At 35.9% G+C, this 16564-nt stretch overlaps 2 protein-coding genes and 1 pseudogene across 2 annotated transcripts; 1 reads left to right on the top strand and 2 right to left on the bottom strand.

The window, feature by feature from the left end:
- Window positions 1-7580: 7580 nt before the first annotated feature.
- On the bottom strand, window positions 7581-11214 carry LOC125188469 (putative disease resistance RPP13-like protein 3). Its single transcript, XM_048085324.1, has 2 exons — window positions 10748-11214; window positions 7581-10118 (listed from the first exon to the last, which is right to left on the bottom strand). The coding sequence occupies exons 1-2, from the start codon at window positions 11174-11176 to the stop codon at window positions 7857-7859; spliced, it is 2691 nt and encodes an 896-aa protein (XP_047941281.1). The 5' UTR covers window positions 11177-11214; the 3' UTR covers window positions 7581-7856.
- Window positions 11215-13229: 2015 nt separating this feature from the next.
- On the top strand, window positions 13230-14958 carry LOC125190326 (vignain-like). Its single transcript, XM_048087597.1, has 4 exons — window positions 13230-13707; window positions 14129-14364; window positions 14431-14571; window positions 14646-14958. The coding sequence occupies exons 1-4, from the start codon at window positions 13266-13268 to the stop codon at window positions 14895-14897; spliced, it is 1071 nt and encodes a 356-aa protein (XP_047943554.1). The 5' UTR covers window positions 13230-13265; the 3' UTR covers window positions 14898-14958.
- Window positions 14959-15093: 135 nt separating this feature from the next.
- LOC125190327 lies at window positions 15094-16491 on the bottom strand (annotated as a pseudogene).
- Window positions 16492-16564: the final 73 nt, after the last annotated feature.

Here is a 16564-nt window from a genome sequence, read left to right as displayed (position 1 = left end):
ATTTTTTTAAATTTTTGATATTATTTTGAATTATTTCTGAATTTAAAAAAAAAAAATCGATTTTGCCAACGGCTGCCGTTGGCCAATCAAATTGTGCCACGTAGGGCTGCTCAGCGGCACGGACATGCTCTTAGCTAAGAGCAGCGCCGTGCCGCTGGCATCGACGGACAGCTCGCAGCAGCGAATGAGCTCGTCCTTGCCGCTGGCACAGACGGACGAACGTCAAAATTCCTACCACTGCGGATGCTCTTATGGGACCCTAGATATTTTATGTATTATTTCCTCTGTTTCTAAAAATTTGTCATTTATTTACATTTTCTCGCGTCGTTAGAAAATAGTCAACTTTCATTTTCTAATGTGCAACTATACGCTATCTATATAGTTTTAGATTATCAATTAGAGTATATTTTATTTTAATAGTAGTAGTATTGATGACGAATAATTTGAAGACAACAAGTTCAAAGTCAATAATGAAGTTGATATAGAAGAAGAATGTCATTCAATATAACTTTTGTTAAATAATTTATAATTAATTTAATAATTACATTTATGCAATATTTTTATAATGTGATCGATATTATTTATATTTTTAAATGTTTATTAATAAAAAATAATATTGTTATTACAAATAAATTATACGCGTATTAATTATTACTCCATCCGGCCTTGAAAATTTATCACTTATTTCCATTTTTGTACGTCCCTAAAAATTTGTCATACATTTATTAAAATCTGTTTTAAATCAAATGGTAACAAAAGATGAAGTATTATTATATTATTATTATTAGCTTCTAATGTGATTAGTTTAATCAACAAGTTCCAAATTCGAGCATTGTTAAAAAATTTAGCCTGATAAATTTCAAACCATAATACTTACTCCCTCCGTTCACGAAAATTCGTCCCGGTTTGACCGGGCACGGGTTTTAAGAAATGTAATGGAAAGTGAGTTGAAAAAGTTAGAGGATTGTGGGTTCTACTTTTAAAGTATTAGTTTTATAATAAAATGTTAGTGGAATATGAGGTCCACTACCAAAAATGGTAAAAGTGAAATGGGACAAATTTTGGGGGACAGACGGAAATGGAAAACTGGGACAAATTTTCATGGACAGAGGGAGTAATAATTATACTAGTAATATCTAAATATGGAAATACTAGTAAATCACAATTTGTAGTACTAGTATTTATAAAGGAGTAATCTTTTTGGATGGTGGCATCTGCTTTCCAGCACCCTTCAAAATAAATCTAGAACTTTCCAAAAATCTCACGTTTCCGAATCAAACAGCAAAATCGTTCAATTTCACCGCCACGGAGCTTCAATCGGAGAGATATGAAGCAGCAGCTGCTCTTGGCGCTCAAATTCGTCACACTAAGCGGCGCATACATGTTCACGCGCTCCCGAACTCCGGCGCACAGGCTCCGGAGCCCCGAGAAATCGCTGGCTGTTCTCTTCATTCTCGAAAATCTGAAGCGTATTTTCGTCGACAACAGGCGCCTCATCAGCGATTCGAAGATCGACGCCGAGATTTTGGAGAACGACGTCCGCCTCTTCAAGGCGTTCCTCAAGGACTGCGCGAATCGCCGCACCAGGAACGCGGCCATCGAGGGGCTGGCGGCGGAGATCGAGGCCGCGGTGGCGGAGGCGGAGGATGCGATTGCCGCCTACGCAGGTGAGGCGGCGGTGGTTAGGGATCGGAATTTCATCCAGAGGGCTCTCGGCGGGGAGAGGAAGCTCGTGGCCGCGGCGAGGAAGGTTAGGGCTGTGAAAGTTAAGGTGAGGAATATTTATCAGAAGAGCAGGGATAACTTTTAGGGATTTGGATTTGGATTTGGATTTAGATTCAGATTTTCTGATTTAGTTTAGATTTTTCGTTTTTGTGTATATGTATCTGACTTTTTATTTAGGTTCAAATTGCAGTATTAATATTTTCAATTAGGCCTTTTGGATTGCTTTTTTTATTATTGTTGTTTGAATCTTAAAGGCATTAGGAATTTGAAATGACAAATCTTATGATGAAACTATGAGGTATTTTAATAGTTTTATGTTTAAATGTTAGATTTTCAACAGTTTCTACTTCTGAGTCAAAGTCTAAGATTCCATAGCATAAAACTAACTCAAAATTTATGGATTCCTCGTGCAATAGTCGACTTTTTTGGGACGGGGTGTGCTTTTTAAATGATTAACATAAGTTTAAATATATTGATGTGGTATAAAGTCTGCGTGTTTTAATTTATTATAATTGATCAATTTTAAGTAACATGACATTTTAACCATGTAATTAATATTTTTAAAATCAACCACTAAAACCCAATAAATTTTCATCTATATATCCAAAGTTAAAGTAAAACAAATAATTGTTTTTTTGATAAACTACCTAAACTAGAAAGGAAAAATAATGGCTATTTTTATGGATGGAATAATGTTAACTTTATTATTAGCTTTTTAATCCATATACTTAATATTTTTAAAACCATCCACTAAAACCCAATAGTTTTTCATCTATATATCCAAAGTTAAACAAATAAAAAAAATGTTAAAATATCTAAACTAGAAAGAAAAAATAATGGCTATTTTCATGGATGGAATAATGTTTATTTTTATTATTAGCTTTTTAATCCAATTAGCTTTGGTACATAATTGCTCCTTAACTCAAATAGGATTAATGTAAAACCCAAAATAAAAGTTAACTTAGTCAACCTTCGAAAAAAATATTCCATATATAAACACATCAGATTTTCCAGACAGCGGCTGTGGGATTTGGATTTTCAAGTTCCCGTTTTTTTGTTTGAGTGTTAGACTTGTTAATTTATACTACTATGGATTTTAATTTCAAACTGGAGTATTGATGTTTTCAATCGGGCGTTTGTTTTATTGGGTTAATTTTTAGTATAATGATTGAATTTGGATCAAGTTATAATTTTTGTACTTATTTTTTTTATGTATACTATGAACGAAAAGATAAATGTCAATAATTGTCATATATTTTTAGCTGAAAACATTCTTTAGAGGGCTAATTGCGAAGGTGTTCTTCAACCTTCTTTAATATTGAAGATGTATACTACATATTACATACCTCTTCTTTAAGCCCAAGGTAAGGATAAGAGACGTTTTTTTGTTTGGTTGAAAGGCACCTAATCAATTTTTAAAATTTCTTTTCGAATTAGTCATCCCTTTCTGAAATTTTTCTTATTTTTTAAAAAGGTTAGGAATAATCTAGAAATAATTCAACGTGAAGGGTCAATTTCAAGTCACCAACTCAACTTTATAAAGCTACTTTTTCTTACTACATATATTTTGTTAACAGAGTAAAATATGGCATCATTGATAATGAAATTAAATACCTGATCAAACTGTGGATTTAAAGTTGTCTTGTACAGTAACATTTTGTCCTGATACAACTTCCTTCTACTAGTTTTATCAGTTCCATAATCCATTACCTAAAATCTCTAAACTAGAAAGATATCTATTCAATAAATTTTCATAATATTGAACATACTCAGTGGAACACTCAATGAACAGCATCCAAGTGACCAAGTGCAATACATATGTCACTAATACTCACATTCCAACATAATAGCTATGATTGCATGTTCTTATAGTTATAGATAAACTTGTATGGTGACAAGCTCAATCGATGTTTGTTGTTTCAGTTATATATGTTGTTGACCTGAGAAGTGTATTGGCTGAAGAGACTCAGTTATTGCAGTTTATGAGTTCATATTTCCACTGAATATGACTTGATTGTTGATATCATCCCTCATTCAACTTTCCAGAAGGTATTAGAGCAAACCACAAACTTTAAGAAGATAAAGGTAAAATTAAAATAATATCAGAGCATAGTAGGCAAGCAAGAGCCCGAAATCTTAGCTTTAGCAGCCATGTCCCTGTTACAAATTACTCATGTTTGGTCATACAAAAATAACAGCAGCTTCCCTTCTTTTCCAAAGAACCTGAATTGTCAACTTGTTGCTTTGCTACTGCTGCACAATGCATTGGACCTGAATCTCAATTCAGGCTGCTTCTCTAATAATGTAAACTCCCTTAAATTGAACCAACAAGATACTGAACACAAAAAGGAGTAACAAAATTGCAAGTCATGTTCCTATTTTGTTGAATAAATCGATCACTCTAAATATTTGGTTTAAGTAGTCCAGTTTTCCAAGTAAATGTCATATATGATATATAATCAAGCTTTCACATGCATCTAAAAATTTCTTTAGTAATTTGTTGCCTAATATAGAGTTTTATGCAAGTTCAAAACTGATTTGTTGCTCAGTTAATGAAGAATGATAGACCATCGTGCCTTGTTTATATTTGCCACTTACCTAAGATGAATATAAGATGGAAGTAAAAGAAGGTGTTTTAATGGATGAGAGTAATGAGACAGTGATATATTGGTTCAGTTTTAAATTTAAATGGGGCAGATTGTTTGGGATAACATTACTATCATCATGCATCCAGTTGTTCTGCCTATTATAATACATATGTATGCTGCATAAATTCCTATCAAGTTATTTTTTGCTTAATGGTTGGTGCGGTGGTCTATGCTCAAATAGCTCTAGGATCCATCCCTTGCTCTCCCATTTCGTTTTGAAATGCATCCAGTTCTACTTATTTAGTTAATTTACTTTTATTTCACTTAATGCATCCCGTTCTACTAATTTAGTTAATTTACTTTTACTTCACTTTAGATTAGTTCTTGTAATTATTTTCTGTTTTACACACAATTAAGCCACATTCTCCTCTCTCATCAGTTTGTCAGTTTGTCTACATCAATTTAAATTGACTTTCAATTCTGGTTTCTTCAGTTTTTCTGCATCAATTTAATTTTTATCTTTACATTCTCGTCGAATAGTTCGATTGGTGAGATCTTTCTCATGAGATGTTTCGTGATCTGGAAAAATCTTTAAATTATCGTAGCATAGATCGATCCCTGAGAGATCTTATCAATTTAATTTCTATCTTTGAGATCTTTTGCAGATGATCTGGAAAAAATCTTTAAATTCACGTAGCATATATGATGGTCTTATCACTGAGATCTCGATCTTATCACTGAGTGCATCAATTTAATTTTTATATTTAAAGATTCTATCTTTTTCATGAGATCCAATTTCGTATCCATGATCTGGGAAAATCTTTAAATTCTCGTAGCATAGATCGATCGATGATGGTCTTATCCCTGAGATCCAGTTTTGTTCGGTTCGGATTGATGGCCTTTTTCAGGATATCGTCAACGTTTGTGAGCATGATCTTTTCCTTGAGATCCATTTTCAAAAATTTAATAAATTTTAAATTATCAGTTTTATTAGTTTTTCATTATTAATTAATGAAAAAAAAGATGGTCAAAGTGATAAATTTTTCCTTATCCTTTTTTTCTTTCATTTTTCATATTTTCAAGCATACAAGTGAATTTTTTTAAAAATGGTTAAGACTCAAGAGTGGTAAAATTGAAAGTGGGTCCCAACTACTTGCATTTATATTTTGTGTAATTAAGCATTGAGATCTTAATTAATACTCCTATATATAGATAATCATAAATGCAAGGGCAATGGAGTATATAGACACACAATAATTTTAATTAAAAATAAAATATAATGCATAATTACTACTTTAACCTCATTACGTCTTAGACATTATGTCTCCAAAACATTTTTCTTAATTAATATTAATTCTATATTCTCCTAATCTTATGGATATAAATAGATTTATTTATATTTAGAAAATATCCTAGATAAATTTGGATAAAGATGATACAAGATAATCCTTATCTAATTGGATTTTGATAAAATTAATTTTATCTAGAATAAATTAGATATGATATATTCTAGTTTCTTATTCTAAATAATCTAAGATTTGTTTAATCTTAGAATGATTGGATTTTATCTTCATCTTATGGATTTGGATAAATTTGTTTCTATCCTGAAATATCCTAGTATGATTTAGATAATTATACTCCTCCAAGGTCAGTTTTATCTTGAATTTTAGGATTTGATTTTATTCATATAAAATCTAGAACATCCTAATTGAATTTAGATAGATTAAATTCTATCTAGGCAAATCCTAAATAAATTTGGATAACCTTTATCCAAGACAAACCTTATCAAATCCAAAATTCATATTTTGAATAAGATAAGGAATTATTTATTCAACTAAATCTTCCTTATTAAATAATTTAAATAATTATCAAGTGTGATTAATCACCATAAATTAAATGACTTTATTTGTTTATTTGGTGTTAATCTGTTATAAGTGGATTATCTGCATTATCTGCTTATGTGATAATTATGCAAAAATCATATTTAAAATGATTAAGTGATAATTACAACAGTATGGTCTCCATAAATTGGTCTATATATGAAGCAGTTTCTAATATTATCGCGACCCACCTAGCGGGAGCCATAATCCTGTGAAATTGCATGTTCATATGTTTAAACATATTTATAAGATAGCTATGGAATTTTGTTAGTGGCGTACGACCTTCCCTAGAAGGGATTAAGTGCGCAGTAAGACATTATGGTTACCAAGATAGGGGATCATTAAGATCCTTACACCCCTTTAGTCTTATACACAAAACAAATAAGTTAATCATTTTGTATAATAATTTATATTTAATGATACTAAATTTATTTTTTAGAGATATATATATATGATTTATGATGTGTAATTAATACAATATTTGGTCATATATTAAATTATAACATTTTTTATAATATATATTTATTTCTGTACAATTTTTTGGTCCGATCAGTGGTTCAACCGGTCAGACCAGTTGAACAATGAACCAATAGCCTCATCGGTTCGCTTACCGGTCCGATTTTTAAAACATTAGTTATGACTATCTGCTTGTCTTATCTCAATCTTTTCCTCATATACATTGTTGCACATCACAATCCAAAAATGATAGTACAATGTATTTTATGTTAGTTGAAGAAAACTGTATGAACATTGTTTTATTAACTCGTACTCCCTCCGTCCACGAATAGGAGTCCTATTTTTCCATTTTGATCCGTCCACGAATAGGAGTCTCGGTTCATAATTACCATAAATGGTAAAGAGACCTCACATTCCACTAACTCATTTCACTCACATATCATTTAATATATACAAGTGGGACCCCTATTCCACTAACTTTTTTTCTACCCATTTTTATTAACATTTCTTAAAATTTGTGCCGAATAGAAATGAGACTCTTATTCGTGGACGAAGGGAGTAATGGTTTACTTTAAAACCCAAAATAAAAGTTTAAATCAAAGTTTAACCTTCGAAAAATTCCATATATAACTAAACAAGGAAATTAACACATCACATCAGATTTTCTAGACAGCGGCTGTGGGATTTGGTATTTTGACTTTTTTGAGTTCTCGTATATTGTACGAGTGTTAGACTTGTTTTCAAAGTGGAATGTTGATTTTATAACAGAGTAAAATATGTTGATTTGATATGAAAAAAATACTACTCCTAGACTAAAACTGTGGATTTGCAGTTGTGTTGTTACATTTTGCCCTGATAAACTTCCTTCTACTAGTTTTACCAGTTCCATGTATTACCTAAAATCTCCAAACTAGCTAGATACATATCTATATTTAATAAATTTTCATAATATTGAACATACTCAGTGGAACACTCAATGAACAGCATCCAAGTGCAAAACATATGCTACAATATTTTCTCGGCAAATTGAATAAATCACATAGCAAGACTCACTTCAGCACAAAGAAATGAATCCAAGGGTAACACTTATTCATCCAAGGCATTCTGTTGAACAGAAAAGATCTCGATCTCCGCTTCTGCAAATGTAGATGCTTCTGAGGGTTAAATGTGTTGCCATTGAAATTCAAACATTAACGGCGATCATTGATCATACAGCGGGAGGAAAAATGGTTAGCTTGAACACGGCTGTGATGGTTTGCTCGTCCCCCTCCTGTCTTGTGCTTGCATCTAGGACCTTCTTCTCGTTAATTTTCAAGGCGGAGGCAGCTGCACATTCAGTACGGTACAAGTCCAGCAGCTGCAGGCTCGGTATATCTGCAAGCCCGATTGGAATGTACTGAAGTTTCTCGCAGTTGCGCAGCTGAACACACCTGAGGTTTGGGAAGTGATGAGCTGAAGCTTCCCAAATCACTAAATCCGTGCGCCCTATGTGCAGGACTTCAAGGTTTCGGAAATGCCCATCCACTGCTGTCCAGTTCTTCCCGTTGAATGCATTGTCGTTCAACTTGAGCACCTCCAAGTTCTCGAGCAATCCTAGGGTGGACATATGACACCAATCAAGAAAGGTATCGGCTAATGTTAGGATCCTTAGTTTCGGAGGGAATTGGTAGGTTGGAGGAAGGCGGCTCAACTGGCCTTCTGAAGGCGGGTTGGGAAACGTGTCATTCACTAGCTTCAACCTTTCAAGATTACGCAATCTCCCCACACTCTCAAATGATCCACTCTTTCCTTCCACGAGAAGAGATAGGCGCCCACGAATGCCTAATTTCTTCAAATTGCAGCATCTGTCCAAAACATCTTCAGTGCAGTTTTGAGGTGAAATAGTGCTGAGCGTTTGAAGCTTTTCGCCTTCTTTACTAGCTTTACCCGTCTTAGGCAAAACAGTGCAAGCACTCGTCTTCAAGTGCCTTAACTGAAGCAACTTCCAAATATCAGCTTTAACGTCAAGGGTACGGGATGTTGTGTCGACTACGAGGGTTTGAAGGTTCCAAAGCTTGGAGAAGGCCGTGGGAAGAATAGCTAGAGTGATAGACAGAGTGATGTAACGCAGATGAACCAAATGGTACAAATCACTCGGAATTTTAGTCATTTTGATGGGCTTGAATTCTAAAACTCGGAGCAATTTGAAATTTGCAGGTATGGTTGAACAGTTCTCCGAAGGTAAGTTGATATCTTCTCTCGAGAAACATACAAAGGAGCGGACATGTGGACCAGAAGGTTTTGAAGAGACGAATCTTGAGACATTCGAGTGAATACACAGACGACGACAGGTTAGTACATTAGAAATGGGAGGCTCAAAATCTCCTTCATCAGTCTTCTTCATTTCTTGAAGGAAATTCTCCTTATCTTTGCCACCTTCGGATTTGCAGAAATCGCGCAACATGTCATGAATGCGGCATGTTTTAACTTTTCCACAAGGCTTCCTCTTGTCAACCCTCACCAAGTTCCTATTGATAAGCTCCTCCAAATAGCTTTCAGCAGTTTCCTCCAAATTAAGGCCGGTTTTTGGTTGTATGAATCCTTCTGCAATCCACATCCGGATCAACTTCCAGGCCGAGATCTCAAAATCCTCAGGGAACATCCCGAAATAGAGAAAGCATGCTCTCAGGTGAAACGGCAACTTATCATAACTCAAAGCTATAATTTTTTCCATACGTCTTTGTGGATCCTCCTCGGTGAGATATTTACTCACGCTCTCGGACACCTTATCCCAAGCTTTCACCTTTGCACTCATTTCATGTGAAGCCGAATACTTCTTGGCAAGGATGCCTCCTATGACCACAATCGCAAGTGGGAGGCCGCCACATTGCCTCACGATTACTTTTCCAAGAACTTCTATCTGAGTAGAAGGCCATTCGGGCTTACCAAAAACCTCAAGCTGGAGCAGCAACCAACTCTCCTCAGTAGTCAAGAAACGCAGATTGTAGGGGCCCCTGTTGTGATTGACATGCCAAGCCACTTCCTCGTGACGACTAGTGATCAACACCTTACCCAACTTATTCCATCTAGGCAGAGCAACTATGAGCTTATCCCAATCCTCACTCGTCCACACGTCATCCATCACTATCAAGAACTTCCCTCTCTGCAGATGCTCAGCAACCAATTGGGCCAACTCCTGATCATTTTTCCGATACATGTCTTCGGTGGGCCTCAGGAGCTGTTTCAACATGGAAAGAAAGACATCCTTTTTAGTGAACTCCTGAGACACATACACCCAAACACGAGTGGGGAATTCGTATTGAATGTCTGGATCATGATAGATCTTCCACGCGAGCGTTGTCTTCCCAAGGCCGGGCATACCAATGATGGAGATGACATCAAGCTTGTCTTTTTCTTCCTTGACGAATCCTATTATCTTCTCAGCTTCGTCCTCAAAACCCACCACACCATCTTGTCGTGGAACGGGCGCCTGTTAGCAAGTACTCCTTTTTTCAGAACCAAAGTTACAAAATCTCTTCAAAAATGATAACAATATTGGCTTACTAAACTTTACATCTCACATCTTTAAATAATTTAGCGGCTTCAAGATCTTTCAAAATAAGCCTTTACTACTGTAAAGATCCTAACTTTCTACTAAATATTCACTCATACTACATCAATCTTTTCTTTTTGTTATTCTGGCCATTTACTAGATTCATTATCCTCATTACTAGTATAATTTCTCAAAACACTGCAGATTTACAATCATGAAATTCCCAATTTCAAGAATCAATCAACTCCATGAAATCCCAAATCCAAAGCTACAAAATCTTTGCACACAAGACAAAGCTAACTACTGCATTACATCAAAAATGAGTTACTAAACTTTACATCTTACATCTTTAAATGATTTAGGGGCTTCAAGATCTTTCAACATAAGCCTTTAATACTGTAAAGATCCTAACTTTCTAGTACTAAATATTCACTCATACTGTAAAGATCCTAACTTTCTATTCACAATCATTAAATTCCCAATTTCAGGAATCAATCAACCCCATGAAATCCCAAATCCAAGAATCCTATTTCAAGAAAATTGATGATAAAGTAATGAATGAAGACCTGAGATTCGTCAGGGTCTCCATCAGAAAGGTTGAGGGTTGCAAAATCGAGCTTGCCTCTGTCTCCGTAGATGTCTCTGACCTTGGCGCCAACCTTCTCGACCTCCTTGGCGATGGAGAGGAGCTTGACAGGGGTCTGGAAAGCTCGGGCGAAGCGGTTGCGGGAGGAGGACTCGGTGGCCTGGGTGACGAAGACGTCGATGACGTCCTCGGCCTCGTAGACGACGTCACGGATCTGGCGGACGAGCTCGCGGAGGCTGTCCTCCTCGCGGCGGCGCTTCTTGGTGGAGCCCTTGAGGAAGGACTTGAAGAGGCGGAGGTCCCGCTCGAGGCGCTCCACGTGATCCTTGGCGTCCTTGATTAAGTTGACGTGGTAGAGGAGGAGCTGCTGCAGATTCTCAAGCAGGAACTCCACCGCTGCGTCCGCCATTGTTGACTCTCTCTCTCTGCAAATGAAATGAAAGGGAGCTTGAGATTATTGCCACTGATATTTTGGAATAGTTATTTAGTGACTGGATATAATTAAATTTTATTTTATTCTAAAATTGAGTTGACTTGGAAGAATTGGAGTTACATTGAAGCTGAGTTAAAACATGAGGAAAAAAGAAATGCACTCAGTATGATAAAACTGAAATCTAAATTAAAAGTGAATTCGTCTATAAATGTCAAACACAATTACAACGGTAACATCGATCTTAAACCCGCTATAACTCAAAGGCCATCATCTGTTAATAAGAAAATAGAAAATTATTTTTTTTAATAGCACATATAACTTTTAGTATACCAAATTAATTTTCAATTTTTTGGATAGTTAAATAACTTTAAATTTAAAGATTACACCACAGAGGACTCGAACCTAAACCTTTGGCCTCAGACATTAACCTCTTTACCGCTTGACCAACTCACACATATTAACATAGTATTCCGACACGTGATGCATGCGTATGAATATATAAGATACTTGGACCGAAATCATTTGGGCCTATTGGGCGACACACTCTCTGGCCTTTTTGTGAAGCCCGATCCACTATGTTCTTCAATCAAGACCACTGGGGCTCGAGAGTTATCTATACATGGAATAATAAACCATCGAGTCTTGGGTTTCATTTGTAGGCTTCGTCGTCAAATGGGCTTCCAAATTTATGTGTTTCTTTCGACGTTGACTGACCTATCATCCTTTCATGTGGTCAGAATAATCCAGTAGATTTGATTTATTGCATTTATTTTCATTCTTGGTTAATTGTTAGTTATCTCTGTTGTTAATGATGATCCTTGCATCTAGCGCCAATATCACTCGACTCAGATAACGATATTCTTCATTGTTTCTGACCCACAAGTTATGTTTTCTGAATGAGCCATTGATTTGAACGTGGATAGAAATATTTTGTAGTCAATGCATGTGAGCGTGTGTACGTATTCCGGTATTCGAAACAGATAATGAAGAGTAATTTTAGAAGCAACGTTTTATTTCTAATCTGGAAAATTAGAGACTGTTACTTTTGCCTTTTTGGCATCATACGGTTTAGAAATTTAACTGCTGCCTCTTTTAGAAAAGCAAATTTCTCCATTTTATTAGTATTATTTTTTGCAACATTATGGAAACATCATTGTGGCCTTTATTTTGCTTTACGTGACATCTCTTTTTTATTGCGAAAATGCATGCCCGTCATTGTCTTTCTATTGGCCGTTCCAATCCTTAAAATTTATTTTTTGTGTATTTTTATTTAATTAGGAGTACATTCTATCTTAATATAGTTGATTCATTTTTTTTTCTCGTCAATATTTTATTTCTTCTATTTTTTACTTTCTCTTCATTTCTTTTTTTATTTTCTTTCTTTTTTTACTTTCTCGTATCCAAAAGAAATTTCTTAACTATCTTGGTAAAGAAATTTCTTAACTACCTTGGGATGGAAAAAATATTATATTAAATATATAATAAAATAAACCAAATTAATTCAAAACTAAAATAATAATCGGAGGGTTAGGAAATCAATTTCCATCATTTCTTAAATATATCTTTTCCGTCCTACTTCACATTTCATAATAATAAATATTAGTATTAATAGATAAAGTTTCCAATAAAAGTTTCATCTTTTTTCTTTTTCTACAATTATTATAATCACATAGACTCAGAGTTATATCGTATCGTAAATATTTTGTCTCGTAAATTCTTTTTTCGCTTGTTCGCAATATATATCTAAAAAAGAAATTAACAAATTTTGATAGGTTATAAGGTTTTTGAGACGTTACTCAATCGTGAAAATATCAATAACAAGGTTTTAATTACGGACAACAGTATATGTTATTCCAACATCGGCACAAGCAATACGTATAATTCCAACAATTACACAATACTACTAATGTTAGGAGCACCATATTATAGTTAATAACATACCTCACTTATTACATCATACTCTTAAACAATATTGTTCTATTTAAGGTAGAATTTAAACCCCTAACCAAACACATTTCCTCATCTCAAAAATCCCGTCACATTCTTGAAAATAAAAACAAAAAAAATGAAAATTTTCTTTCTAGCGACACTCTCGCTTCTTGTGATCGCCGGTCTTGTGGAGGGCTTTGACTTCCACGAGGCCGAGCTGGAGACGGAGGAGCGGTTGTGGGACCTCTACGAGCGGTGGAGGAGCCACCACACAGTGTCGAGGAGCCTTGACGACAAACACAAGCGTTACAACGTGTTCAAGGCCAATGCACGCTACATCAACGATTTCAACAAGATGGATAAGCCTTACAAGCTTGAACTCAACAAGTTTGCCGACATGACCGACCACGAGTTTCGAAGCATCTACACTGGTTTGAAGGTGAAGCACGATCGAATATACCAAGGGGACCCACGGGCGAACGGAAGCTTCATGCACGAGAATGTCCAGAGTGTTCCGACCTCTATTGATTGGAGGAAGAAAGGGGCAGTCAACCCCGTCAAAGATCAAGGCGAATGTGGTAAGATATTCATTTTCTCTGAATCAAGGTAAAAGAAACAAACAACTTCAAAGATGAGGTGATGTCAACAATGGATTTGAACATGAGATCTTTGGTCTATTTTACAATTGTACATTTACATCTGGCGAACACACAATCTAACATGGTCGAATGTTTATTATTTTATGGGATATTTATGCAAAAGCACTTATTATCACAAGAAACATTGAAAAATTATTGTCATGAAATTCTGAACTCAAATTTAGAAAATATAGCATCTAACAATATAATTTTTTGCTCTTAATCGTGGAGCTAAGAGGATTAATACCCCACCAAATAAAAGAGGTTTTTTTTTATTATTATTAAACTTTCTTTTCAAATTATCATTTTGGAATATCAAACTCATTATTAGCATTGATCGGACTTTTTATGTTCAAAACAGGCAGTTGTTGGGCATTTTCGGCGGTGGTTGCAGTTGAGGGGATAAACTACATCAAGACAAAGAAATTAGTGTCTCTGTCTGAACAACAACTTGTTGATTGCGACAAAAGCCTAAACCAGGGATGTGATGGAGGGCTAATGGATATGGCATTTGAATACATAGAAATGAACGGAGGATTAACAACATCGAAGATATATCCCTACAAGGACAAAAATGGAAAATGTGATACGAAAAAGGTAAAATAATCAAATACTACTACTCATGATTATGTACATACATGTTGTTACAATCTTCTACTACAGGAAAATGCTACGGTGGCATCCATTGATGGACACAAAAGGGTGGCCTTTAACAACGAAGGCGCCCTGTTGAAAGCAGTAGCTAACCAGCCTGTCTCCGTGGCCATTGAAGCCGGGGGCCCTGATTTCCGGTTCTATTCAAAGGTAGCTCGAATCGTTGGAACATATTTTTGGTTGATGCAAATATATTTATTTATATTTTTGGAATGCGATGACAGGGGGTTTACACAGGGGAATGTGACACGAACCTGGACCACGGGGTTGCAATTGTAGGGTACGGGAAGACAGTCGATGAAGCAGTCGATGGAGCCAAGTATTGGATAGTGAGGAACTCGTGGGGAGCGGATTGGGGCGAGAAAGGTTACGTTAGAATGAGACGCGGGATTAAGGAAAAACACGGACAGTGCGGGATTGCGATGAAAGCATCTTATCCCATCAAAAAGTCTGCCAACAATCCCGGGGACAGATGAAATGACTACTAAGTTGTATCGATGAAGTTAATAATGAAAAAAACCTACTCCATTTAGATCTTCTTCACCTGCTGAAACTAGCAATGTACTTACACTATCCGTCTCCTAATAAGTGTCAAATCAAACACCAGTGAAATGTATGCCTTCTCAAAAACACACAACTTCAGTCCGCCGTTATAACTGCAATATATATAAGCTACTCCAACAGAGGCTGGAGAGCTTGTACTACGCCACTCATGCTGGGGCGATCATCAGCTTCTTCTCTTAAACACAACGCTGCAACTTCGACCGTCTATATATATAGGGATATGATGAAGAAAGTTTCACAAACAAGAAATAAAAAGTAGTATCATACTTTACAATATTGATTTTGTTACCTTTGCAGCTCCCGCAAAGGGAAGGTTGTTTCCCTTGAGCCTAGCAACAACAGGGTCCTTGTGCTTTGCCTGTTTATAAATTATTCAATATTTTTGCATATAATAAAGAAAAAAGTGTCAAAAACACTCTTGATGTTTACACCAAGGTACAAATAAACTCTTCTGATAAACATTTGGAAAGAATTGTGCTCATACCCACGCCATAAGCCACTGCATATCCCATGGTTTACGGCCAGTTAGCAGTTCAAGGATGACCACACCAAAGCTGTAAACGTCAGTCTTGCTACTGAGATGCCCATTCGACACATATCTACCACCAACGGTGGTGGTTAGTTATTATGCCAGACTCATTATTCATATGTATTGAGGGGTAAGGACATACTCTGGGGAGGAATAAACTCGTCTCAGGAAAGCAGAGAAAGGCACTATAGTCTCGTGACAACATGCCTCGAAACCAATGGGTCAAGTAGATAGATCAAAACCAGCTATTTTAGCAACACTACTGCCATTGAAAATTAAGATGTTGCTGGACTGGATGTTGCAATGAACCTGTCCTCTCTTGTGAATGAATTCTAGTCCTTTTTGCAGCCCCTACGGCTATTTTTACTTTTCGCGCCCATGACAAGCCCTGGCCACTTGTAGAACCTAAACATATGTTTGAAATTAGTATAGATTGCCTTCTCCACAGACATGAAAACTGTATGGATTCTGGCTTACAATGAAGAATGTCAAAAAGGGTGGATTGGTGAGAGAATTCATAAGCCAAGAAGCGTTTATCACCGTGCACACAGTAACCGAGTAGCTCAACCACATTTTCATGCTTCAGGTCAGACAGTATTGAAACCTAAGACACAATAACTTACTAGAGCAAAAGAGGATAAATCTGTTTCCAATCTTGTTAAAAAAGTAGAATAAAATGCAACCTGTTGAAGAAACTCCTGTAGTGGCTGCTGGTTGTAAACCTTTTCTATTGCTGCATCCTTTCCATTTCCCAGGATTGCGCGATACACACTTTTTTCACCGATTGCATCATTAACCAAACGCGTTGGGTTGAAATTATCAGTTATGATGCTTATAAAATCTAACGGAATTGTAGGAACAGAAATCGGCACCATTTTGAAGGTTCCTATGCCACAAGATCATCCCTATAAATAATCACAGATCAAGAAAATTGGTTCATCCATTTAAAAAAGCACCTTTTTACCAGATGGTTTAACTATGCTGAAAATTGCATTCAACAGCCAGAAGTGTGATGAAATTGGCTCTGTTTTCCCCTGCTTTTCAAGTGCA

The sequence above is a fragment of the Salvia hispanica genome, chromosome 5, assembly GCF_023119035.1.
Source record: "Salvia hispanica cultivar TCC Black 2014 chromosome 5, UniMelb_Shisp_WGS_1.0, whole genome shotgun sequence".
NCBI classification, from domain to species: domain Eukaryota; kingdom Viridiplantae; phylum Streptophyta; class Magnoliopsida; order Lamiales; family Lamiaceae; genus Salvia; species Salvia hispanica.
This window is presented reverse-complemented; position numbering and strand designations above follow the sequence as displayed.

Excerpts from the sequence above, each read along its gene's own strand:
- LOC125188469 (XM_048085324.1), bottom strand. The coding sequence starts at position 11,176 with ATGGCGGACGCAGCGGTGGAGTTCCTGCTTGAGAATCTGCAGCAGCTC. Across the intron at positions 10,119-10,747 it reads GAGACCCTGACGAATCTCAG|GCGCCCGTTCCACGACAAGA; the intron begins GTCTTCATTCAT and ends ACTTGCTAACAG.
- LOC125190326 (XM_048087597.1), top strand. The coding sequence starts at position 13,266 with ATGAAAATTTTCTTTCTAGCGACACTCTCGCTTCTTGTGATCGCCGGT. Across the intron at positions 14,365-14,430 it reads GAAAATGTGATACGAAAAAG|GAAAATGCTACGGTGGCATC; the intron begins GTAAAATAATCA and ends CTTCTACTACAG. Across the intron at positions 14,572-14,645 it reads ATTTCCGGTTCTATTCAAAG|GGGGTTTACACAGGGGAATG; the intron begins GTAGCTCGAATC and ends ATGCGATGACAG.